The sequence below is a fragment of the Chanodichthys erythropterus genome, chromosome 18 (assembly GCF_024489055.1).
Source record: "Chanodichthys erythropterus isolate Z2021 chromosome 18, ASM2448905v1, whole genome shotgun sequence".
NCBI lineage: Eukaryota > Metazoa > Chordata > Actinopteri > Cypriniformes > Xenocyprididae > Chanodichthys > Chanodichthys erythropterus.
The window spans coordinates 8,990,155-9,015,872 of NC_090238.1; the positions used below are offsets into that span (position 1 = coordinate 8,990,155).

General features: G+C 41.0%; 1 protein-coding gene across 1 annotated transcript in view; it reads left to right on the forward strand.

Annotated features, from left to right (window-relative positions):
• kif6 (kinesin family member 6) overlaps window positions 1-25,718 on the forward strand; it is a 452,839-nt gene that overhangs the window by 280,060 nt on the left and 147,061 nt on the right. Inside the window, exon 11 of the mRNA XM_067366883.1 lies at window positions 9,329-9,434. Within this exon, the coding sequence (XP_067222984.1) occupies window positions 9,329-9,434 (106 nt within the window). The remainder of the gene's footprint in view (window positions 1-9,328; window positions 9,435-25,718) is intronic.

Here is a 25,718-nt window from a genome sequence, read left to right on the forward strand (position 1 = left end):
GATTAATCTTAAAATCTAGATTAAATCAAGGTTTATCTAATAATTCTGTTTCACCAAACTTAAAACCTTGATTAAAAATAAGCAGGTTTACATTTAAACTGTCATTTTGATCCTGGATTTAATTAGAGGCCAAACACCGAAGGTGCGTAGGCACCTATTGTATCTGTTGTCATTCTTATTATTCTGCTTCTTCCGCTCTGGAAGTCTATGGCAGCCCATAGAACCACATGGTAAAAAGTTGTGAAATTTCGTTAGAGGACAGTCTGACCTTTGTCCATAGCAAATTTGGAGTCTCTATCTCAATCACTCTAGCGCCACCAGCTGTCCAAATTTGCACTTATGTTTATGTTATGTTGAACCGTAAGGGTTAGAAACAAAAATATTTTTTCCTGTGATTCATTGGCTCAACATGAATCAGATGCACCATATGACGTCATTTTCCATCATGAAAATTCAGCCATTTTGAATTTTCTGAAAAACCTACTTTTTCTAACTCCTCCTAGGCCGTTACTCAGATTTTCAGAAAATTTGAACCAGATCATCTTCAGACCATGCTGACAAAAAGTTATGGAATTCAATTTGATTCCTCAAACTGTTTTCGTAAAACACACAAAAGAATTGTACGTAGTGCTTGCGAAAATAGATAATAGATAATAGGTAAGGCTGTTCTCCGCAACGCTTTATCGTATTCAGACCAAACTTGGTGCATGTCATCACAAGCATGACCTGAGGCATCATGCAGTGTTTCGGCACAGTGCCACCTACTAGTGCGGAGATATGAAAAATGGATATATTTGCTTATAACTTCTAATGGGTTTGTCCAAAAATCATAAAGTCTCGTTAGATTCAGGGCATCATGTCGAGTCGAATGATATCCAATTTTTCCATATTGGACATTTTGACCGTCCAAAATGAAAAAATTGTTTGAGAGAGACAAAATTCAAAACTACCATTTTGAATTTTGTACTAAAATGCTATATTTTACAAACGCATTAGCATATCTTTACGAAACTCGGTATGGGTCATCAGGAAAATGCCCTGAAGGAGCCTGAGAAGTTTCGGACCTTTCCGGAATTTTCCATAGTCAGCAGAACTTCCTGTCCGCCATATTGTTTTTCTTTAAAAACATTCTTTTTCGAACTCCTCCTAGACCGTTGCTCCGATTTTCACCAAAATTGAAACATAATATCTTCAGACCATGCCGACAAAAAGTTATGGATTTCAAGTTGATACATCAAACTGTTTTTGTATACCGGAGCAACGAATTTGAGGCATGATGCAAAAACAACTCTTGAAGCTGTATCTCTGTAATGCTTTGACATATTGACACCAAACTTTGTAAATGTCATTGTCACGTCACCACAACAATATGGACACAGCGCCACCTATTGGTCAAAAGTGATGGACCAGTAAATCCTTTTTTTTTTTGACAGTATATATATCTTTTTAAAATTATCTTAATAGGTCTTTAATTGCTCACTGTTGCAGTTAGTCTGATGCTCCCAGCCATGTTGGCTGGCTTCTTGTGCCATTTTTGTGCTTGGCCCGTAATTGCTGCTTGCAGCTATATTTTATATTTAAGATTGATTAACGTTAATCCTGTTGCACCATAATTTTAAATTCAGATTTAAATCTCAATTAGGTATTAACTTTAATTTAATAAAATAAAGTACTGACTGTGGCTGATTGAACAAAGATAGAAACAGTGGGTGTGTCATCAGGTCTCAGAGAGCGGTTTATAAAATTAAAGTGCATTGAGCTGGCAGAGTGTGAGGATCTTGGCGGCCCATAATCTTATGCCTGCTATCGAGTCCTGGATGTGAATCCGTCACTCATCTTGGTGCACCTCAGTGTCGGAAGAGAGTAATATATTTAGCATTTAACGGCAGTGGTGATGATGAGGCAAGCGCCAGTAATTGCTGCCACACCTCTCATTTCCTCATGCCCACTCCACACGTGGCTGCTGGGCAGCGAACAAGTTATGCTGCCATATTACTAATACATTAATTGTTACTATAAATATATTTCCAGGCTGATGAAATACATATGTGCTGCCGCAATGTTTTCATTGCCTGCTTGATCAGCCCTCTATGATGGTCTCTACATATCAGTTTATAAAGACATCTGACATTTTACAAGTTTATTTCCTTTATCGCAAAGAGCTACTTATGTCAGTGAGACATTTTCTTGTGGTCAATTAAAAAGGATACGGAATATTAACATTTTTGCTGTGTAATAAAAATGGCAAATCCATCATGGCAGAGAAAATTAATCACAAATGGAAGTTTTAATTGCAGGTTAGAATTCTAATCCCTGATTTGTTAATCTGAGTTATTAAAATAAATTGATGCAGTTCAGTTCAGTCAGCTGTTTTATTTCAACCGTTACTCCTGATCGGAGGCTTCCATAAATATATAGTTTATACATAGAGTTACACTTCAAATAAGTTTAATGGTGCAAAGCAAAAATAGTAGTTTGTTAGTGGTGCGTAAGTTGTAATTTAGTGCCCATTTACATCAAAACTAGGCTACGTTGTATCTTACACACAGCTGGTGCAACAAGAAAGTGGGAATTTCAGTGGAGCTATAAGAAGACGATTTGCCAACACTGATCCCAGGCAGTCTCAATTCAGTTTCACCCCCTTTCTCAAAGTCTTTGTCACCTCTGGTCCTACTCAGCTCAAAGTCTGCATCTCCGCTGATGATGCACCACACCCAACCTGCTCTACAAGTCGGATCTGCCTAGGATCTTCTGACCACTAGCTCTGCCGTAGAGAGTGGATTCCCTGGCAGTTCCTCGGGCCGCTAAGCCCTTAACTCCGCCTCGGCTCGTCGACCAGTCATCATCCTCACGGCTCCACTGGGCTACCTCGTCCCTCCAGCTCCACCTGGGTCAGACATCACCTCTGCTCCTCCACTCTCCTGAACTTTATTCAAACATTTTTCATTAACTGTGCCAGGAGTCGCCTTCTGAAAGGGGGGAGTTCTTCTTTGTCTTTGTTTTGGTTTTTCGTTTTCATATTGGACTCTCAGAGCCCCTTTTTCTTGTGTTGCTTTGTTCCCACCAGTCATTAGTTGCCATGGACACTCATTTATAATGACACCTGTTAGTCTTTGAGTTAATCATCATTGTGTATTTAAGTTCCTCGTTTCCTTCAGTTAGTGGTCTGGTATTGTCACACATGGTTAATTTACCTTCTTTCTGTGGACTACCTGAGTTAATTTTACTTAATAAATACTTGTTTTGAACCTTTTGCATCTTTATCACCTTCATCTGACCTTAGTAGTAGTTCTTTGTAGTCCTCTGGGAGGTATGAAAAAATCACGCTTCTCTGTCTGGCAATCCGATGGATGAGTCTGGGTTTGGCGGTTACCAGGAGAACGGTACTTGCCTGGGTGCATTGTGCCAAGTGTAAAGTTTGGTGGAGGGGGGATTGTGGTTATGGTGTGGGGTTGTTTTTCAGGGGTTGGGCTTGGTCCCTTAGTTCCAGTGAAAGGAACACTTAATGCTTCAGCATACCAATACATTTTGGACAATTTCATGCTCCCAACTTTGTGGGAATAGTTTGGGGATGGCCCCTTCTTCCTATTCCAACATGACTGCGCACCAGTGCACAAAGCAAGGTCCATAAAGACATGGATGAGCGAGTTTGGTGTGGAAGAACTTGACTGGCTTGCACAGAGTCCTGACCTCAACCTGATAGAACAACAGTGCCTGACCTCACAAATGCACTTTTAGAAGAATGGTCAAAAATTTCCATAAACACACTAGTAAACCTTGTGGACAGCCTTCCCAGAAGAGTTGAGGCTGTTATAGCTGCAAAGGGTGGGCCAACTCCATACTAAACCCTATGGATTAAGAATGGGATGTCATTAAAGTTCATGTGCACAAAAAGGCAGGTGTCCCAAAAGTTTTGGCAATATAGTGTATCTTGTTATTTCAGTTAGATTTGTTTTAGATGAATGGTTTTCATTTACAAATAATCCTACAATTAATGCTTCTTGTTAAGTCCTGTGATTGGCAGTCTAGAAGTCTAGAAGTGAGACTGGTTTCATCCAGGGCTTCGTTTCCCAAAAGCGTCGTAAGCCTAAGTTGATCATAGAACCATTGCCACCAATAGAGCTACGATCAACTTAGGCTTGCAATGCTTTTGGGAAACGATACCCAGAGCACTACGAGCTACCAGCTCTGACCACATTGTGAGCAAAATGCAAACAACACACGTGCTGCTGTGCTGAAGGGAGCAGCCTACGGCTCACGTGTTTGAACGCAGCTAGAGCAGGCAGGGGTGAATGAACAGCACTTTTGTGACATTTGAATTCGATTAATGTGATCTCACACGAACATATTTTCCATTTGTGCTGGTAGATTACAGCAAAACAATCCACATGCACACAAACTTCTGCTCTGGTCACGTCTCAGGAAAACACATTGTGTTGTAGCACTGAGGAAAAGAAAATGATATGTCTCTGAATGACAAGAGACCGAGGCAAGAAAAGTGACACTTCTTCATGCATTATACCGCAATTATAATCTTATGCATACTACAGCGCAGTGATTGGATTAAATGAGCTTTATGTCATGAATCTATGTCGAGAATCGCTCGAAACGGTCTACGTCAGTAGCATGGAAGCATTGGCCAGTTCACATGCCCTACTAAGTCTGAAGCCTGAAGCCTGAAATGAAAATTAGACACATAGTCCAAGAGGTTAGTAGGAGTAGAATGCTAAACATCCAACCACTTCTCCTTTACCAATTTCAAGGGCCCCCTCACAGTATGGCCAAACACAAGTTCAGCTGGACTGAAGCCAATGGATTCCTGAACAACCTCTCTAACTGCGAAGAGGAGTAGTGGAACACCGTCATCCCAGTCTCTCTCAAACTCTTGACAGTAGGTCTTCAGCATTGTCTTGAGTGTTTGATGGAATCTCTCAAGTGCACCCTGAGATTCTGGATGATAAGCAGATGAGATGTTATGCTGAATAGACAACTGCTTTAACACCTGGGAGAAAAGGCGGGACATAAAATTAGACCCTTGATCAGACTGAACAACTCTTGGTAACCCAAACACTGTGAAAAACTTAATAAGGGCTCTAGAAATGGCAGGGGCTGTGACCTTACGCCATGGAACGGCTTCAGGAAACCTGATTGTGAGAAGATATTGATTACCTGACTTGGTACGTGAAAGAGGTCCAACACAGTCAATCAAAACGTGTTCAAATGGCTCTCCAATAGCAGGAATCGGATGTAGTGGAGCTACAGGAATAGGTAAAATAGTTTACCTGTAATCTGACAAACATGACACGATCTGCAATATTGAGCCACATCTGATTTTACTCCAGGCCAGAAAAAAATGCCTTAAAACTCGATCCAAAGTCTTCCTGATACCCAAGTGGCCAGACAGACAAAAATCATGAGCAAGATACAAAATGTCAGACCGATAAACTTCTGGAACCACTACCTGAAACACGCTACTCCAGTCATCCTCACTTGACAGTTTTGGATCTGTCCACTTTCTCATCAAAACACCATCACTAATAAAATAACCAGAAGCTACATTTGATAGTGCTTCATCTGACACTACATCTTTAAACATTGGTGACAAAGTAGGGTTCTGTTCTTGCTCAACAATTAACTGCTCACGAGATGGAAACATCTTTCCAAACCCTGTCAAATTCATGTCACCTTGGGCCATGAAAGTATCAATGAAAGTGGAATGACAGACTAATTGACATGGCACAAGTAGTTGCACAAACAGGAAAAATTTCTGGAAATGCCAATTCAAGCTCATCTGACTTCTGGACAGTACAGGTTACTTCAGGGACAGCTAGCACTTTACCCCCAGCTAAATCATTCCATAGAATAAAGGACACACCATCTATAGGAATCTGGGAACAGAGTGCAACAACAACATCACCAGAGACTAAATCGGATTGGAGATTAATGTTATGTAAAGGCATAGACAAAAATCCTCCACCAAAACCTCTGACAAACACCTCTGAACCTTGAGCTGATGCATCATTAAAAGGCAAGACATCATGAAGAATCACAGATTGAAAAGCTCCAGAATCTCTCCAGATCTTGATAGCTTGTCTTTGTTCAGAGTCAACAGAAAATACACAAAACCATTCATTAAAAATGAAGAGGAGCCAGCTAACTCACCTTTCTTGCATTGAACATTAGCAACAGAAGATGCTAAAGGAAGACCTGGCACAGGACTTACAAAAGCTACAGTTTTTGTAGATTTCTGTTTCTTGCTTAGAACTGGACAGTCTGCAATAAGATGACCTGGTCTCTTACAATAAAAACAAGCCCTTTCTGAAATTGAACCATCATTAGTTATTTTCTTGACAGGTGAGGCAGCAAGGGGCACAGATTTTACAAACCGAGATCTATTAGGCTTACTCTGCCCCTGAAACTGTCACCAAAATTTACCTTATGGGTCAAAACAAACTCATCTGCCAAGATTGCAGCTTGTTCTAAAGTCACTGCCTTCTGCTCATTCAAATAAACAGATACAACCTCAGGCAGACAGTTTTTAAATTCCTCAAGCAAAATTAGTTGTCTAAGATGTTCCTTACTTTCCACCTTCTGAGATGTACACCACCGATCAAACAGATTCTCCTTCTGTTTTGCAAACTCAACATAAGTGTGGTGAGCAAATTTGGTACAACTACGAAAGCGCTGGTGGTAAGCTTCAGGAACAAGCTCATATGCCTTCAATATAGCTGCTTTAACTTCATCATAGTTAGTACTCTTCTCAAGGCTTAGAGCAGAATAAGCTTCCGGAGCTTTACCCACCAAAACACTTTGTAAGAGCAAAGTCCACACAGATTTAGGCCACTTTGATGTGGCTGCCACAGGCTCAAAATGAGGAAAATATCGCTCAACATCTTTCTCAGAAAAGGGAGGCACTAACCTAATATGGCTTCCTACATCAAATGGGGAAACATCACCTCTAGGAGTTACACAGGCAGCTTTTAACTCCAACTCTTTAAGAAACCGATCATGCTCAAGATACATTTGTTTCTCTCTAAATTGTCTCTCCTCCTCCTTAGCCTCTAGCTGTTTCTCCTGTAATGCTAGCTCCTTGAGCCTAAGCTCAATTGCAGCATCAGACAAAGGAGTAGTCATCACTATTATCAATCAAAACACTTCTAATAATTTCCTTCACACTATCCTTCAGTCGCTTCTCACTACTTGTGATGGGAATATCATAATGAGAGGCCAACTGCAACTGTTGGGCTATTTTTTGCTTGGATTACTCACCTTTGAGGACTTTGAACAGTTGGACTAAATGAAAAGATTCTGCTATCGGACAATGCATACCGGTGAGACTGATCTTGTATTCATGCAACACGATAGACTGTTTACACACACACATACTGCCAGTACTTATATAGATGTTTGTTATTGATGTGGTTTGGGTTGTTGAAAATTACCTTGCAAATACACCGGGGTTTATCAACATTTTATTGTTTGTTGTGGGTTATTCATAAGCATTGCTTGAACAGAACAGACATTCTTTTTAAGTAGTGTACCACTGCTATAATATTTAGTGGATTGTTACAGCAGGTCCTCAACCCAAGCACAAGCTCAACACTTTACCACAATGGTAATCCCAAAACCACTGACATAATAGAAACTTTTAAATACCAGCATAATAGAACAGTAAACATTAAAAAGACACTCCATTTTCTAATCTTGCTAAAAATGCTTAAAATAACACTTTATTTCTACATTTACTCTCCCAGTTCAGCCCCTTTGCAAAGCATGATTGGAAGTAAAAGTCCTGTTTGATTAACTCCTGGTTGGGTTACTTGATTTAAACATGTTATTTCAATATTAAAAGTTAAGTCAAAGAGTAAACGTTTCAAGTCAATTTAAGATGAAGAAATCACATTTAACCTCTGGGGTCTGAGGATTTTCGGGGCCCTGGAGCAGTTTTGACATGCCCTGACATTTGTGCTTTTTTCAGTTGTTCATAAACATATTAATGGAAAAAGTGTCATTACACTGTATTTAGCACAAACTATGCTAAAATAATATGTGAGGAACATGTATGTACATGTTTGTGTTTTTGAAGGAATAATGTTTATACGTATCTGTGTTCACAAGACTTCTGGGTATTGGAGGTTGTAGACTAGAGTTTTTTCTTCAAAATGATGTAAAATTATCCTGCCTACTCGTTCATTTATGACAATATATTGATTTAGTTTTTGTAAGACACTTTTTGTCAAGAAACACAGTATGCGTGGAGGCGTGAACCATCATGAATAATGAATAATGGGTGATTTACACCTGAGAAGACAAAAGAATCGCATAAAGAACTTTTAATGACCTGCATAATAATGAGGCCTTTCAGTCAGGTAGGCTGTGAAAAAACCTGTGATCATGTCTCAAGCTCATCATGGTGTATATCAAACATACAGAAAAAACAGCAATACTGTGAAATATTATTACAATTTAAAATAATGGTATTCTATTATATACTTTAAAATATAATGTATTTCAGTGAAGCAAAGTGTCTAAACAATTATGTTACCTCTATAGCATTTCATATAGGCTTTTATCTTAAAAGCATGCACATTTGGAGAAATATTGATGGATTCTCGTATGTTTATGTCAATCTTCTATACAGAGGAGTAATATTTATTTAATATTTATTGTCATCACTATGAGCTCTGGATACTGTGTTTTCAATTCATACTTGCAGCCGGAGGGCGCTCTGTGCACCTTTAGTCCACAAATTAATCTAAAGATGAACAGGATATTCCAGGAACTAACAAAGGCTTCCAGTTGTCGCTAACCCTTTAACATCCAGATAAACACTTTTCAAGACAATAAATACATGATTGAGATGATGTATACATGTATTGCCTCAGAATTTGCGCCTGAATAGCGCTGGCTCTGTGGGCGTGGGCGTGGCCGCATTAGCGGATAATAAGCTGAATCACGGGCGCCTGACTTGTGTCTCTTTTCATACAGATTACCTAAACGCAGAATTTTTGTTTTCAATTTGACTTACACGATTTAAAACCTGACATTTCAACGTTTCTTTAGACATAAGTCTATTTTTTTATGATTAGTATTCACTAAGTTACAGTTCATTTTCTGAGAACTATCAGATTGGACTTCGTTCAGAGGGAGACGAGAGATCACGCATGTATCAGAAACTTGATACAATGGTGTTGAATCAAAATAAATTGTTTAAATAAAGTGAACAGCATCAAAAATCAAATTTTTGAGTGTGCAGTTTGCTTTCCAGTGTGTAAACGCCTTTTAGTGTTTTACAGTGGGAGGCATGAGTATTATTCCTGTTTTGTAGGTTGGAAAAGCAGGTAAATGTTTATCTGGAGGACCCTGACTGTGAAGTAACATTAGACCTGGGGCCTGATATGAGAAAAATCCACTTTTGTTTCTCTCTGCTAAAGGTATGGGCTTGTTGTGATTATCTTTTGTGTGTGTGTGTGTGTTTTCTCCCTTGCCTTGCAATCTTCCAATCTTTCCTCTACATTATTATATAATGTTTATTTAATGTTTAACTTTTATTTAATGTCAGCTGTTTTCTTTCACTATTATGAAAATTGTCAGAATGCTGTTACTTTCTGTTCACTAAACTCTAAACAAAAACATGGTTCAAAGATTTCACCACAAGCCTTACTACCAAGGCATGAATAGTACAGACAAACAATATTCACTTGATTTGTTTGGGCTTACACTGGACCCAGGAACTCGTTCCATGATGGTAGTTGAACAAACCAATCATCAGGCTTTGTTGGTACCATAACGCTGAGCATCAACTTTCTTTGTCAACTCAGGCTTTGATCCTGAGTTTAGGAATAACTATGAAGCACATGCCGATGAAAGTGTGAAATCAGTAGTGAATCGTCAATCACATGCTCTAAAACAGTAAACTGCAGTTCACTCTTCTCTTCTGTAGAATTATGCGATTGAAGATTATAACGCATTTATACAGCAAGAAGAAAAGAGTTGTCTATTAACAAGGACAAATTAATCTTGCTATATGAGTGCAAGTAAAAGTTGTAAACTTAGTTTATGTACTTGATATATATATATATATATATATATATATATATATATATATATATATATATATATATATATATATATATATATATATAATATAAACGTCTCGGGTTACATGTAACAATGGGAGTGAGGCGCTGCGTCAAAGTCCCTTTAAGACAAGTCATTTCACTGGGCGGCCATCTTTGAAACTCTCAGGCATTCAAGTGCAGCTCCTATCACTTTGAATGGGGAAACATCAAAATCTCCAAAGCTGTTTGCCAAGCTTTCAATTAAATTTCATATTTTCATATAATCACCAATGAAATCTAATAACAACTGTCTCATAAATATTGTTTCTAAATGCTCGAATCATGACAAAAAACTGTATTTTTCAGGATGGATCAAGCTAATGCACATGAGCAATCCTTAATGAGCATGAGCAATCCTTAATGCGCAGGTGCAATCCTAAATGCACGTCTCTTGTGTCTCATTTCTTGTGCCTCAATATGACAACTCCCTGAAACGAGAGGAGGTTAACTGCACCCCACACTTAGGACATCCTGTAAGGAGGCTCACAGAGAGTCTACAACTTACAGATGCCGTCCTAGCAGAGCTCTGATGAGCGGAGGCCTCAATAAAGATAACTGTCTATAGTGAGAGGAAGCCTAACAATGCTCGCAGTAGATGGCCAAGCTCTAGGAGAGGAGGCCTCATAATGATGACTCTCTAAAATGAGAGGAGGCCTAACTACTCTCTACGCATAGGAAACCATATAGGGAGGTACACAGCCTATAACCTGCAACATGATAACCAGGCAGAGCTCTAGCAAGCAGAGACCTTAGTGAAGGCCTAACTATGCTCCACTCACAGGAAACTGCACAGGGAGGCACAGAGAGAGCCTGCAACATAATGATCTAGCGAAGCTCTGGTGAGCAGAGGCCTCAATAAGATAACTCTCTGTAGCGAGAGGAGACCTGATGACACTTGCAGTAGATGGCTGGGCAGTAGAAAGCCAATCTCCAGAAATGAGGGCCACAGCATGGCAACTCTCAAAAATCAGAGGAGGCCTAACTACACAACTTCCTAAAAGGGAAGTGCTCGCAATGCATGCAAACATCCCCCTCAAGGACACTAATATATATATATATATATATATATATATATATATATATATATATATATATATATATATATATATATATATATATATATATACAGTACTTTGCAAAAGTATTCATACCCACTGAACTTTTCCACATTTTGACACATTACAACCACAAAAAAAAAAAAAAAAAAAAAAATTCTTATTGGGATTTTATGTGATAGACCAACACAAAGTGCAAAATGTTTTTACAAATAAATATCTGAAAAGAGTGTGTACATTTGTATTCAGCACCCCTGAGTCAATACTTTGTAGAACCACCTTTCACTGCAATTACAGCTGCAAGTATTTTGGGCTATGTCTCTACCATGTAGTGAATTAACTAAAAGGGGAAATATTAATCATTATTTATAACTCATAATTATTAATTGTGATAAATTATGAATATGTACATCAGTTAATCAGATTAACTGGATGTAGCTACATTACGATTAATGTTACAATCAATTAACCTGTCTGTCCAGTGACAATCAGTGTTCATTGTTTATTAATTCTAAGAAATGTTCATTTCCAGGTTATGGAAAAATAACGTTCTTATTGTACAGTACTACTCAGAGTATGTTGTCAGGATCTAAATCACTTAAGAGGCAATTTATTAGCAGACGGAGTCAGAACCAAACATGTATTGTGCAAAATCTTTATTAACTAACTCATAAATACATAACTAAACTAACAAACACATAACATACACGCAGGTCACACACTTACATATGTAAGAATGAGCAATGATTGAACCGTAAGTGGAACTATAGGAAAAAAGTCAAAGACAATCTGGAAAAGAATCATCATATTCCTCAGCAATAAACACCTTTGCTGACAAAGGTAAGTTTTACAAATCAATACTAAATCACTGTTTAGTGTTCAAATGTACGATACTTGCAAGATGCCTTTAGGCTGAGGAGCATCGGATCTACAGGCTGAGGAGAAATCTTGATGATTCGGTCTGAAGTTGTTTCCAGTATCTTCTGTGTTGGATGAAGTACTATGAAACAACTTATAGATGAGCACATGGCTGGGCCTATGGCCTACGGGCCTTGGCCTGAAAAGGCCTGCAGCAAAAAGGGGGTCTCTTCAGTCATCCAAGAAGCAAGAAAGAGAGGGGGAGTGGCATTGTTCACTGGCTTTTAACCTTTGGTCAAAGTCACACCTCCTAGTTGTTGACCAGACCAATGAAGATGTTGTATTTCCGGGTGACAACACACCTTCTGTCAGGGCTTTTACGACCGAGCAAGATAAACTGGCTGAGTTTTTGAACAAGAACTATTAAAGATTCTTGTAATACTGATGTGTTGCACAAGTATGGACATACCGCATACACAAGCATTTAAATCTTCTCAATACGAACCCATAGACACTAAACATGGCATAATTGAAGTTACCTTAAATGTATCATAAAACATGTGAATACAATGATTGTAATACAGCAATGGTAATAATGGAGACCATTTCCTGGGAATGTGCATGTTAATTTATAGAACAGTCTGTCTATACAATAATGCAAGAGAGTCTGTGTTATGTGGGGATAATGCAGGAAAGATGCACATTTCCGCGTGTCTCTTCTCTGCTCTCAATGTGGCAACCACATTCTTTAGTGCAATAAAACTTGTAACTAAGAACTTCTCGGGGGATGGGGGAAAGGCCCCAGCGTGTTTGAAAACAATTATTGGTTAACTATAACAAATAATTGTGTCTGATTTGTCTCAGTCGTTACAACCAGCTTTGCACAACTAGAGAGTTGAAATGTTTGCCCATTCTTCTTTGCAAAATAGCTCAAGCTCAGTCAAATTAGATAGAGAGCATCTGTAAACAGCTATTTTCAAGTCTCTCTACAGATTCCCAATTGGATTTAGGTCTGGACTTTGACTGGACCATTCTAACACATGAATATGCTTTGATCTAAACCATTCCATTGTAGCTCTGGCTGTATGTTTCGGGTCGTTGTCTTGCTGGAAGGTGAACCTCCGTATCAGTCTCAAATCTTTTGCAGACTCTTAACAAGTTTTCATCTAAGATTGCCCTGTATTTGGCTCCATCCAACTTCCCATCCCAGCCAGCTTCCCTGTCCCTGCTGAAGAAAAGCATCCCTGCAACATGATACTGCCACCACCATGTTTCACAGTGGGGATGGTTTGCTCAGGGTGATGTACAGTGTACACCTGTCTCTTGTTTCAGTAATTGGTGTGGAGAGAGTATATAACAACAGGAGTGGCTGAGAGAGAGAAGAACTACTGACTGCTGCCCACACTGGATTTATGCTGATTCTGTTGGAGAGACTTTGTGATTTATTTGTGACCGTTTTGTGCCTGTCTGCACACCTTTTTTCTTTTGTGAAATTATTTAATAAAAGCAGTCAGTAGTCAAGCCGACCCTGTCCTCTTCTTTCCTAAACATTGAACCTTGCTACACTGGTGCCGAAACCCGGGAAAGAAGACGGACGCCGCCGCCATGCAGTCGTCCTATGGAACGCTATTTGCGAAGATTATCAGCTCCCTCGCGGTCATGCAACAGGAACAACACAAGGCCCTGCTGGACTTGAGACAGGATCAAGAGACCGGTGTTCGTCATTTGCATTTAACTCACTCACCACTCATCTCCTGACTTTCTCTTCAGCTGCAGACTTCGCTGAACCACGCCCCCTCGCCACAGGGACTTCTTATGGCTTTCTTTCGTCAATGGCTGTCTTCTTGCCACTCTTCCATAAAGGATAGATTTGTGGAGTGCACGACTAATAGTTGTTCTGTGGACAGATTCTCCCACCTGAGCTGTGGATCTCTGCAGCTCCTCCAGAGTTACCATGGGCCTCTTGGCTGCTTACTAATGCTCTTCTTGCCTGGCCTATCAGTTTAGGTGGACGGCCATATCTTGGTAGGTTTGCAGTTGTGCCATACTCTTTCCATTTTCGGATGATGGATTGTACAGCGCTCTGTGAGATGTTCAAGGCTTGGGATATTGATTTATAACCTAACCCTGCTTTAAACTTCTCCACAACTTTATCCCTGACCTGTCTGGTGTGTTCTTTGGTCTTCATGATGCTGTTTGTTCACTAATGTTCTCTAACAAACTTCTGAGGGCTTCACAGAACTGCTGCATTGATACTGGAGATTAAATTACACACAGGTGGACTGTATTTACTAATTAGGTGACTTCTGAAGGCAGTTAGTTCCACTGGATTTTATTTAGGGGTATCAGAGTAAAGAGGGCTGAATACAAATGCACACCACACTTTTCAGATATTTATTTGTAAAAACATTTTCACACCATTTATCATTTTCCTTCCACTTCATAATTATGTGCCACTTTGTATTGGTCTTTCACATAAAATCCCAATAAAATACATTTTTGTTTGTGGTTGTAACGTGTTAAAATGTGGAAAAGTTCAGTGGATATGAATACTTTTGCAAGGCACTGTACACACACACAAACAAACACACACTTTAGAGACTTCAACATGTAAACAAACATAGTCATTTTTAAAGCTTTACATATTTTTATATTCATATTCATTTAAAGGCACAATATGTAAGTTTTTGGATTAAAATATCCAAAAACCACTAGAACAGTGTTATATAATTTGTTGACTTGTATACGTACATTATGCCAAATGTTTCCAAAAATGTTTAAATCCAGAGAAATAAGCAATTCCCTTTCGTGAGAACTGTGGACGCTACGTCGAATGACGTGATGGGAACCCTCTGCATTTTGTGTTCGTGAAGCACCTCTGTATCCAACCAATGAGGAAACGTGACATCAGAGGCGGGTGACGTCACGGACCAGGAAACTATAAAGCATACCCAGAACAAAGAACGCTAGCTTCTGTTGTCTTCAGCAAGCGCTCTCTGTATCTTGTGTGTCTTATTTGGTGTTGTTTGTCTTATCACATATAAATAATCACGGTCTCTACGTCTGAGGACAAGAGTATCTCACACCAATCCATATATTTATATATAAAAAAGACACGTATTATGGCGAGAAACAGCAGTGAAGTGGGAGTGAGTATGCCCAGGCAGCTCTCGAGGGAGCCGTCTGTGTGCACTGTAAAAACTCACTCTCAGGACACTGTGCTCCAGTGTTCCCCGCGGATCGGGTCCCGCTTCTGCTGAGGCAGGGCGGGCGCCGCCCTTTCTCTGCCTTCACCTGCCAGGTTCAGTGCCGTCTCCCAGGTGGAAGCACGCTCTGCGGTTTCTTCCCCCGGGTTGAGGCACCGATACTCACATGTCCAGCTCTGAGGAGGTGGATATTGTGATATCGATCTGAGAATCGCCACCTCACAGTCACACAAACATATCGTGTTTCAAAATCACACGTTTATAACAAATCAATCGTGAACAGCAGTTAGATTTTTCCCCCTGTGCTACACTACAAAGCGAGTGGGGATACACGCGATTTATGTGTCGTTTGCTGGGAGTGGAGCATGCACGTCAGCTCACAACTGACAGTGACAGTGTTCATTCATAAAAATGTCCAGAAGAAAAGTATGCACTAGCTGGAGTTTTGTAGCTCCACTCCTGTTGGCTTTATTCTCGAGGGAATAACAGTCTAAGCTCGGATCTCGCGCTTGCCGAGGCAGTGCGTGGATTGGGTTTTTTTATTAAAGAATATATGGCTCGGATCTCGCATTGCCGAGGCAGCGCGTAGATTAAGTCTGCAAGAATGAATATATGGCTCGGGTCTTGCGTTTGCCGAGGCTGCACATGTATCAGGTGTCCGTAATTATGCATGTGTGTGTGTGTATGTAGCCTATATATATGTATATATGTTTATATATTAAGGGATCTGAGCAGACGAGAGTTTCCCTTTCTCTCTTTCCCTACAATACTTTGCGAATTATTACGAGCTATAATTCTTTTTTGCATTCTAAATATATTCAGTCTGTTCAAAAATATATATATATTTATATAAGAACTGGCTGCATTTAATTTGAGGATTAAATTAAATATTGAATACATTAAAATCTGAGGAATTTAAAAGAAAGTGTCGCCACCCTTGGTCCCCCGCAGAAAGCTTGGGGACAGGGACAGGCGACACAGCCGAAGTCTTTGTGGACTGTGGACTGCGGACTATAATTATCACCAAGAAGGCTTCGAAGAGGCCCTGATGCCAGTGGCGCGGGACATTGGAGGGCAGCCCCCTCCAGAGAGGGTTGGGTATTAAAATACTTGGTACCCATCCCTCTTTGGCGCCCTCAGGGGGCCGTTCTGCTAACCCTGCCACCCAGTTTGCTTCAGGGCGCAGCGGTCTCCACCGATCCTCAGAGGAGGGCCGGTCATCACTTGATTCGGCTGTTCCTTGCCGGTTCGCCACTTCAGGGCGCCGAGTCAAGTGCTCAAAAAACACCAGAGGCCATTCTCGAGAGACTGGTTCCCTTTGTAAATAAGGCAGAATGGAAACTTCTCCCAAATATTTCAAAATGGGTGCTGCTCACAATAGAAAAGGGTTACAAATTCGGGTCTCGCCCGCCCCAGTTTATTGGGGTCCTTCCCACAGTGGTGGCCCCCAAGCAGTCTCTGGTAATGGAACAGGAGGTTATGACACTCTTGCAAAAAGGAGCTATAGAAGGGGTTCTCCTCCCAGCAAGCTGTCAAGGTTTTACAACCTATTCTTCATTGTTCCAAAGAAGGATGAAGGGTTATCCCACAGATCAGGTCCGAGGACTGGTTTGTTGTGATAGACCTGAAAGATGCTTACTTTCATGTATCCATCCATCCTTCTCACAGGAAGTTCGGGGACAAAGCTTACCAATACAGGGTTCTTCCTTTCAGCCTATCATTATCACCCTGCACGTTCAGGAAGTGCGTGGATGCAGCGCTGGCTCCATTGAGACTCCAGGGCATCCGTGTGCTGAACTATATCGACGATTGGTTGATATTAGCTCAAACAGAACAGTTGGCAGTTCAGCATCGAGATGTTGTTCTGTCGCACATGGAAAAGCTTGGGCTGAGGCTCAATGCCAAAAAGAGTGTGCTGGTTCCGAGTCAGATTGCAAACTATCTAGGAGTAATCTGGGATTCTACCACGATGCAGGCACGGCTGTCTCCTGCTCGTGTGAATTCCATTCTCGGAGCCGTGAATTGGGTGAAGTTAGGCCAGTCACTCACTGTAAAACAGTTTCAGAGACTGTTGGGTCTGATGGCAGCTGCGTCCAATGTGATTACTATTGGCCTTCTGCACATGAGACCCTTACAGTGGTGGCTCAGGACCAAGGGGTTTTCCCTGAGGGGAAATCCTTTTCGCATGATCAAAGTCACGCGGCGATGCCTTCGTGCTCTGGTCATGTGGAAAAAGCCTTGGTTCCTGTCCCAGGGACCCGTGCTGGGAGCTCCTCGTCGTCGCGTAGTGCTTACGACAGATGCTTCCCTCACGGTCTGGGGGGGCGATCATGAGTGGTCGCCCGGCTCAGGGTCTATGGGAGGACCATCAGCTCTCCTGGCACATAAATAGGCTGGAGATGATGGCGGTGTCTCTAGAACTGAAACACTTCCTCCCAGACCTGAGGGGCCACCACGTGTTCGTCCATACGGACAACACGACGGTGGTCTCTTATGACCAGTCACTCACTGCAAAACAGTTTCAGAGACTGTTGGATCTTATGGCAGCTGCATTCAACGTGATAACTTTTGGCCTTCTGCACATGAGACTCTTACAGTGGTGGCTCAGGACCAAGGGGTTTTCACCGAGGGGAAATCCTTTTCGCAAGATCAAAAGTCACGCGGTGATGCCTTCGTGCTCTGGTCATGTGGAAAAAGCCTTTGTTCCTGTCCCAGAACCCATGTTGGGGACTTCTCGTTGTCACGTAATGCTTACGACGGATGCTTCCCTCATGGGCTGGGGGGCGATCATAAGTGGTCACTCAGCTCAGGGGTCTCTGGGAAGACCATCAGTTCCTGGCACTTAAATCGGCTGGAAATGATGGCGGTATTTCTTGCAGTAAAATACTTCCTCCCAGACCTGAGGGCATTAAAATGTGGGAGCAGACACCCTTTCGAGGCAGGGGCCGAGGCCCGGGGAATGAAGTCTCCACACTGAGGTGTGGAGCTCACTTTGGAAAACTTTGGTCGAGCTGAAATCGACCTATTTGCTTCAGGGGAATCAAACCAGTGTCCACTGTGGTTCTCCCTATCTCATTCAGCACCACTGGGTCTGGATGCCATGATACAGACGTGGCCGAGGCTGCATCTGTATGCATTTCCCCGTTCGCTCTGCTCCCGGGAGTTCTGGAGAAAGTACGCCAGGAAGGGGTCAGTCTACTATTGATAGCCCTGTACTGGCCAACCAAAATATGGTTCTTAGACCTAGTGTCACTTCTAGATGGCTCATTGATGGAGCTTCCTCTCAGGCAGGACCTCCTGTCTCAAGCGGGCGGCATGATAATTCATCCACGCCCAGAACTATGGAGACTGTGGGCCTGGCCTCTGAGGGGGCCAGGCTTATAGATGCTGCTCTCCCAACTGAGGTTGTGGAGACTATACTCCACTCCAGAGCTCCCTCCACTAGGAAGTGTATGCGGCCATTTTGGCCATACTCCTCTGGGGGATTCCTCGGTAGGTCGAGACCCCCTTTTTTATACGCTTCCCCCGTGGTACTCTGAGGCTGAGGCCACCAGTATGTACAAGGACTCCAGCCTGGGACTTGGCCGTGGTATTAGAAGGGTTAGCTGAGGCTCCCTTCAAACCACTAGAGGAAGTTTCAGAGAAATTCCTCACCCTTAAAGACCATATTTCTACTGGGTATTTCATCTCTTAAAAGAATAGGAGATCTTCAAGCACTTTCAGCTGCTTCTTTGTGTTTGGAATTCGCACCTGGAATGGTCAAAGCATTCCTGCACACTAGACCAGGCTATATGCCTAAGGTCCCCACCAACGTCCCAGGTTCCATCGTACTTCAGGCCTTCCATCTTCCTCAATTTACAACTTCGGATCAGGAGAAACTCAATCTGCTCTGCCCAGTGAGGGCTTTAGATGCATATGTCCACAGAGCTGCCCTGTGGAGCAAAACAGATCAATTGTTTGTGTGTTTTATGGGTCTCATTAGAAAGGAGGTCCAGCATCTAAGCAGAGAATGAGCAAGTGGGTGGTCGAGGCTATCTCACTTGCTTATGAGGGGGCCGGACAGCCATCTCCATTAGCTGTCCGTGTTCACTCGACTAGGGGTATGGCAGCCTCAAAGGCCTTAATGTCAGGAGTATCCATTAATGACATATGTGGTTCTGCTGGATGGTCATCCCAGCACACATTTATTGGTTTTACAACCTGGATGTAGGCTCCTCTCCGGGGTCCTCAGTTCTGTCTACAAGATAACAGACAGGTACTTGGTGATACGGCGTAGTTGGGATAGCGTTCCCATCACGTCATTCGACGTAGCGTTGATAGTTCCCACGAAAGGGAACGTCTCAGGTTACAGATGTAACCCCTGTTCCCTGAGTAAGGGAACGAGACACTACGTCACATTGCTGTACCCCCGTCATACCTGTGAGCGTCTTGCTTCAGATATATTCCAGAAGCTAGCGTTCTTTGTTCTGGGTATGCTTTATAGTTTCCTGGTCCGTGACGTCACCCGCCTCTGACGTCACGTTTCCTCATTGGTTGGATACAGAGGTGCTTCACGAACACAAAATGCAGAGGGTTCCCATCATGTAATTCGACGTAGCGTCTCGTTCCCTTACTCAGGGAACAGGGGTTACATCTGTAACCCGAGACGTTTTTAACCGGGACATGGATGTGTCCGACTGTCCGTGCATTGCCTATCAGTGACTTCATACCCGCATTACCCTCGATTTCTGATTTTATTTTGTAGAAACCATGGAAACACAAAAGACTCTTTAATATTTTACATGTTTTATTAGACAAGGGAACAACTGTTTAGTTACATTTATAGACAGAAAACTATTTATTGTTATATAGCTCAACACGTTTAGTCTTATTGTTTAAATCTAGTTTTCTTGATTTTCTGCGAGTACCATGCTTTTACCATGCCTCAGAAAAAAAGTATTTTGTCAAGTATCTAACTTTATTTTTAGTAACAGTATAATACAGCATTTTCTCCATCGTACAATATGTTTGTATTTAATTGCATGCCATTTATCAGCACAAGCCATTCAGCATTTATTAATATGATATTCTAAAATCGATTAAGCTATACTGCAGTGTCAAGTGTCTCACAGCGTTTGCTCGGCAGCAACACACTCAAATGTATCCAATATGATAAAACAGCGCTGCTGTAAGAGACGGGACTCAGGCAGAGATCCATTTGCAAGCTTTATTTAAAGTAAGCGTGGTCATACAGTAGTGATGTTATGTATGACACTGAGGCTTCGATGTGCGTATTGCGCATGCGACACAATTTCGAGCGAAGCCCCGTATCGGGGTGTGTATTGGTCACGTGATCGATGACAAATGAAGCCTCACTTTCTATCCAATCACGTGCGCGTTTCGCTTTGCATATCAGAAGGTTTGAACACCAGATCTTACTTAAAGAGTCCTCGTTGGCTCAGTGTGGTTGATGGGTCAATAAAAATAATTAACACAATTTTATCCCCTTTCTGTCTTTCCTACAGTTACACAAGCACTATCAAAGTGTCATAAGCACATTTAAAAACAGATGATCCTATAACACAATGTCCTTTTTCACTAGTGAATGCGTGTAGAGATAAATAGTGCATTACATCATATTAAATCATGTAAGGTCATATTATATTTTAGTGTCACACTTTAAAGGGTAAATTAATTTATTTAATGGACAAATGAAACACACAGGGAGGCTTTTATTTGTACACATAACATTGAAACTGTGGAGCGTGTGATGGTTACGTCATCTGACAGAGCTTTTTCCAAAAGCTTCTGGCTGATATGTTTTAAATAAGCACCAGATGGCGTTCTTGCACCACCCTGTTCTTGACACTCTTGAAGCTTTGAATCTTTTCCCGGAACAGTCAGGGGAAAGCCTCAGTGCTTTATGAGGCTTCATTTACCCATCCCTATCGTACAGGCAGGGTCTAGGCAGGGGCAAACAGGAACAGCAAGGGATAGGCAGAATCATGGTCAGGATACAGGCAATGGTCAGGACAGGCAGATATCATTCACAGGTCAGGAAACAATGCAAAGCCATCTTGTCCATAGACAAAAGTCAATAAGAGAAAAAGTCAATAAGAGCACAATCCGGTAGATCTGACCAGTAAGCAATGTCCAGGTATTCTATGATGTAATCCTCCAGTGATCGTGTGCTCTGCTTGAGCCCTACTAACAATAGTGCAATGTTCCTACCAGACCAGTGTTCTCCAGAACAGCTGCTGGATCCTTGTTTTGGCGAAGTCTTCTGTAATGAGATGGGACTCAGACAGAGCTCCATTTGCAAGCTTTAGGTCTAGGCAGGGGCAAACAGGAACAGCAAGGGCTAGGCAGAATCGTGGTCAGGATACAGGCAATGGTCAAGACAGGCAGATATCATTCACAGGTCAGGAAACAATGCAAAGTCCAAAGGCTGGCAGCAGAGGATCGTAAACAGTACACAGACAGGTTTGATGACAGGCAGACAATAAACACAGGGGAACACTCAGAATTGAACACAGGGTGAATCAAGACTTCACATCATTGCGAAGTGTGTTGAATGAAAGTCCTTTATAGTCCAGTTAATGTGCTGCAGCTGGGTGTGGTGATTAGTGTGGAGTGTGTGCAGGTGACTGGCAGGGAGAATTATGGGAATTGGAGTCCGGGAAGTGAACATGACAGCTGCATTACCTTAAACGCTTGACCGGAAGAAGCGGAAACGGCAACTGTGGCATAATAAAAGTTCCTCTGCTGTTGAGCCGTGTGTCGTGATTGTCTCTCATTAGCAATCGCTCCAGCAGCCTCATTCAGCTCCCACAGCACTCGCCCCCATTCTGCTTCATACTACAGTAATGTTAATAATCTCATCCATGAACATGGTTTTTGCGCGAGTCCCGTCCCGATTATTTTCCACTGGCTGTGAGGTGAAGACGACATCTCCCAAGATTCAGTGCTCAAACTTGGTGTCATCAAGCTAGGCCTACATACTACATACTGTGCTTTTAAATTAAGAGCTTCATAATAATTGAAAAATTGTGCATTTAAGGATATAATAATTACTAGGGCTGGGAGTATAACGCTTCCCAGATAGAAAAATACACTTGGGCCAGTTCCTGTTAGATTCTTGCCTGCCAGAGACTTACCACTCAGCCCTTTTCTGTCTGCTGCCCGATTCCGGCCTGAATCAACCGGGCAGGCACGGAAGCCGTTACCTTGCCAACACTACCGCACCAAGCTGGAATCGGGCCATCGCAAATGCGCACAGCGCGCCAGGCATGACCCAGCCCCGTTTATATATCTTCCATACTGTTTATACATTTTTCCATTTAAATTTGATACCCAGCCAAAACTTTTACTTATATTTTAATTATATAAACTATAATACATAAATAACATTACTTAAATCTATTACAATATTATGAAAGCAATTATGTCCATTTATAAAGAACTCACTTGATCTAGTTGGCATAGACGTTTTATTTACAGAACAATATTACATCAAATAACAGCAGTTGTTATACAAAGAACAGTGTGGGTAATAACAGGCACTTATTTATGATACCTTTTAAGACACATTACTGTACTTACTACTGGTATGTACATGAAACTATGTTGTACTCACGGACAAGTGTGGACACAAATAGCGGACACATACTTACAGTGTGTGCATGTTAACAACAGTACAAAACAGAGACTTACCAGATTGCTCTCCACAACAGTGCATCTTATTTTAGAGTCCGTACTAGTTAATATGCTTAAGCTTATTATTACAAAGGTTAAAGAGCTGGTAATTCCTATGTAATGTTTATATACAATTATGCATTTTATTTTACAGTCCTAATTACATGAACTTACTATGAACGTACTAGTGAATATACCAGTTAGTTAATGCGTAAGTTACACATTACTTAGGTTGGGGGGGTATAAGCTCAGTAACACTACAACTGTACTTGTATACTCAGTTGTCATGTGTCAAAAGCCTTGCTTAAAAGGAATACTTGGCTGAACTCTACAGGCAGGTAGATCTCCAGGAACAGGATCAGGCACCTCTGCAGTAGTACTTCAATAAATAAAAATGCTAACTCAAAAAAAAAAAAATAAATAAATAAATAAACTTTCAGCTGTACAATTGACAGTTTTTAAATTAGTCTTTTTATAACCCTGTGACTGTATGAACAAATGCTTCTGAACATGCCAAAACTGAAGATCATCTTCTTTCACAATTGCAGTGCTTGAAGGACTTGTGCTTTCATTGACCACAATGACAGGTGGTCAAACAGGAGTTTTAACGTGTCAGTCATGTCTGGCTCTCCCAATGCCTCCTGAAATAAGCATAGAGGGTCCAACTGTAAGTTTCACTAAGTAGACTAAAGGTAGACAGTATTTTAAAGGTAAAAGTAGTTTAATTTACCGTTACTAGCATTTCTGTCAATGCATTGAATACTTACATTTCAAGAATTGTGGGTCCTCCTCACACAGGTATAATGAGGAGCATGGAGGGCTACAGTGCATTTCATGTTGATATCATGCACACCCTTCAAAGTCAAGCAAAAAATTAACATGTTAAGCAAGCCAGCCAACCTAATTTTATATACAGTGAAGACAGTGATGGAGGTATTTAGTGTTGACATATTTCAACTCACCTGAAGATCATAAACATTTAAAATGTTACGCAGAGTCTCTGAAATCTAGATGTGTGCCATTTTCAGCTATATGGTGTAACTTTGCACAAACCTAGAAAACCAAAAACACACAAGTGTATAACCAACAATGGATGTAGAAAAGAGAAAGTCAAGTCTGTCTATTTGAGGAGACATCATGCAACTTACATTTCAACTCAATTGAAGTTAACTTAAGTATTGAGACTCACTCTTCTGTAAGCATCCAGTTCAGCCTGCAAATAAAATTTGTAAAGGTTTACCAAAAGTTTGTTGATTTTGTTAGTTAATTTGATTTCCAACATCTAGTTAACTTCACATCTGTGTATCAATCTTAACATTATCGTAGATAAAGCTACTGCTAGTTTATTCACATGAATGTACAAATAAAATCACAGATCAGTGTGCTTAACAAACAGCAGCAACACACTTATAAAACGTAGGACTGCAATGACAGAAAAAAAATGTGTCTGGGGAATAAAATCCTTTTCTTCACTGATGATGACACTTCTCTTGATTAATATAAAACACAGTAATATTAAAAGCAATTTATGGCATGTAATGAAAAAAATATTAACTTATTCTTGTGTCTTAACATGCTGAGTGAAGAAGCAACGCAACAAAGGTGATAAGCTGTGATGCTGTGTTTGTGTTGTTTCCATGTTTTAGCAGTCATGTCATCTGTAAATGTAAAATCTGCTTACATTTAGCATCTGAAGTAGGACAGAGATATTGCAGATGATCTCAAACATATTAATGCATATTGCATTGCAGTTAATTTAGGTTATTTGAAAATAACTATCTTCTGTGATAAACAAATATCTCTTCACTCACCTTATTGAAGACATATGAAATAAAAACAACTTTTGCTCATTAAAATCACATTTATAAAGATATATGAGCATGGAAACGAAAAACAAACAAACAAACCTGCTCTTTCTCCTTGAGTATGTATGCAGGACCATCATCATCCTCTTCCTCAGCTCTTTGTTTGCAGATCAGAGTGTTGCTCGTTAAAGTTTAGTGCAGTGTAAAAAATCGAGATCCACATATCAATAAAAGATTAAAAAGATTTTGTTCATTTAAAGTTTAAGGCAAGCCAAGAAAGACGCGTTCCCGGCAGTCACGTGATGTTAACTTTTAGCAAGTTCCTTTTAAGTGTCTGCTAAGTAAAAATACTACAAATGTAAATGTGCATCGATGCTTACCAGAACTATTTTGTCGAAATGACCCCAAACATTAATATCTCTTGGTAAATAATCCATTGCTATGCTCATGTCCGCTCCAAACCACACAAACATGGCGGATATCACCCACTACCACAGGTACGAGACCCCTCCCACCGTGAAGATGAATGAGTCAACTGAGTGCACAGTAAAGTGCGTTTAAATACATGAAAGCGTATAAAAGAATGAATTGTTGAATTACTTATAAATGGATTTGATATTATACATATTAGAGAATGCTCTGTCTTATACAGCACTTTTATTATTTTAAGTTTTACCGCAAATATGTTTTTGACAAATTCGTTAGTAAAAACATGAAGTTAACACATAATTATGCTACATTATACCATCTGTGAGTGAACATAAGCCAAGTCATTGCCAGAAGTGGCCGAGATTTCTATAGCCAAAGTTGGGCCAGTTACTGTGAACAGGAATTGGCCTAGTGCTTTACAGCCGTAACAAATACACATGTGCCAGAGCGAGCTGTGGGCCACAATCGGCCCAGTAAACCACGCCGAGTCTGAGCCGCAGGCGCCGTGGGGCAGCTGAGCTCAGGCCGATTACTACATGCTATCTGGAGCAATTGCCTCAGTTGCCTCAG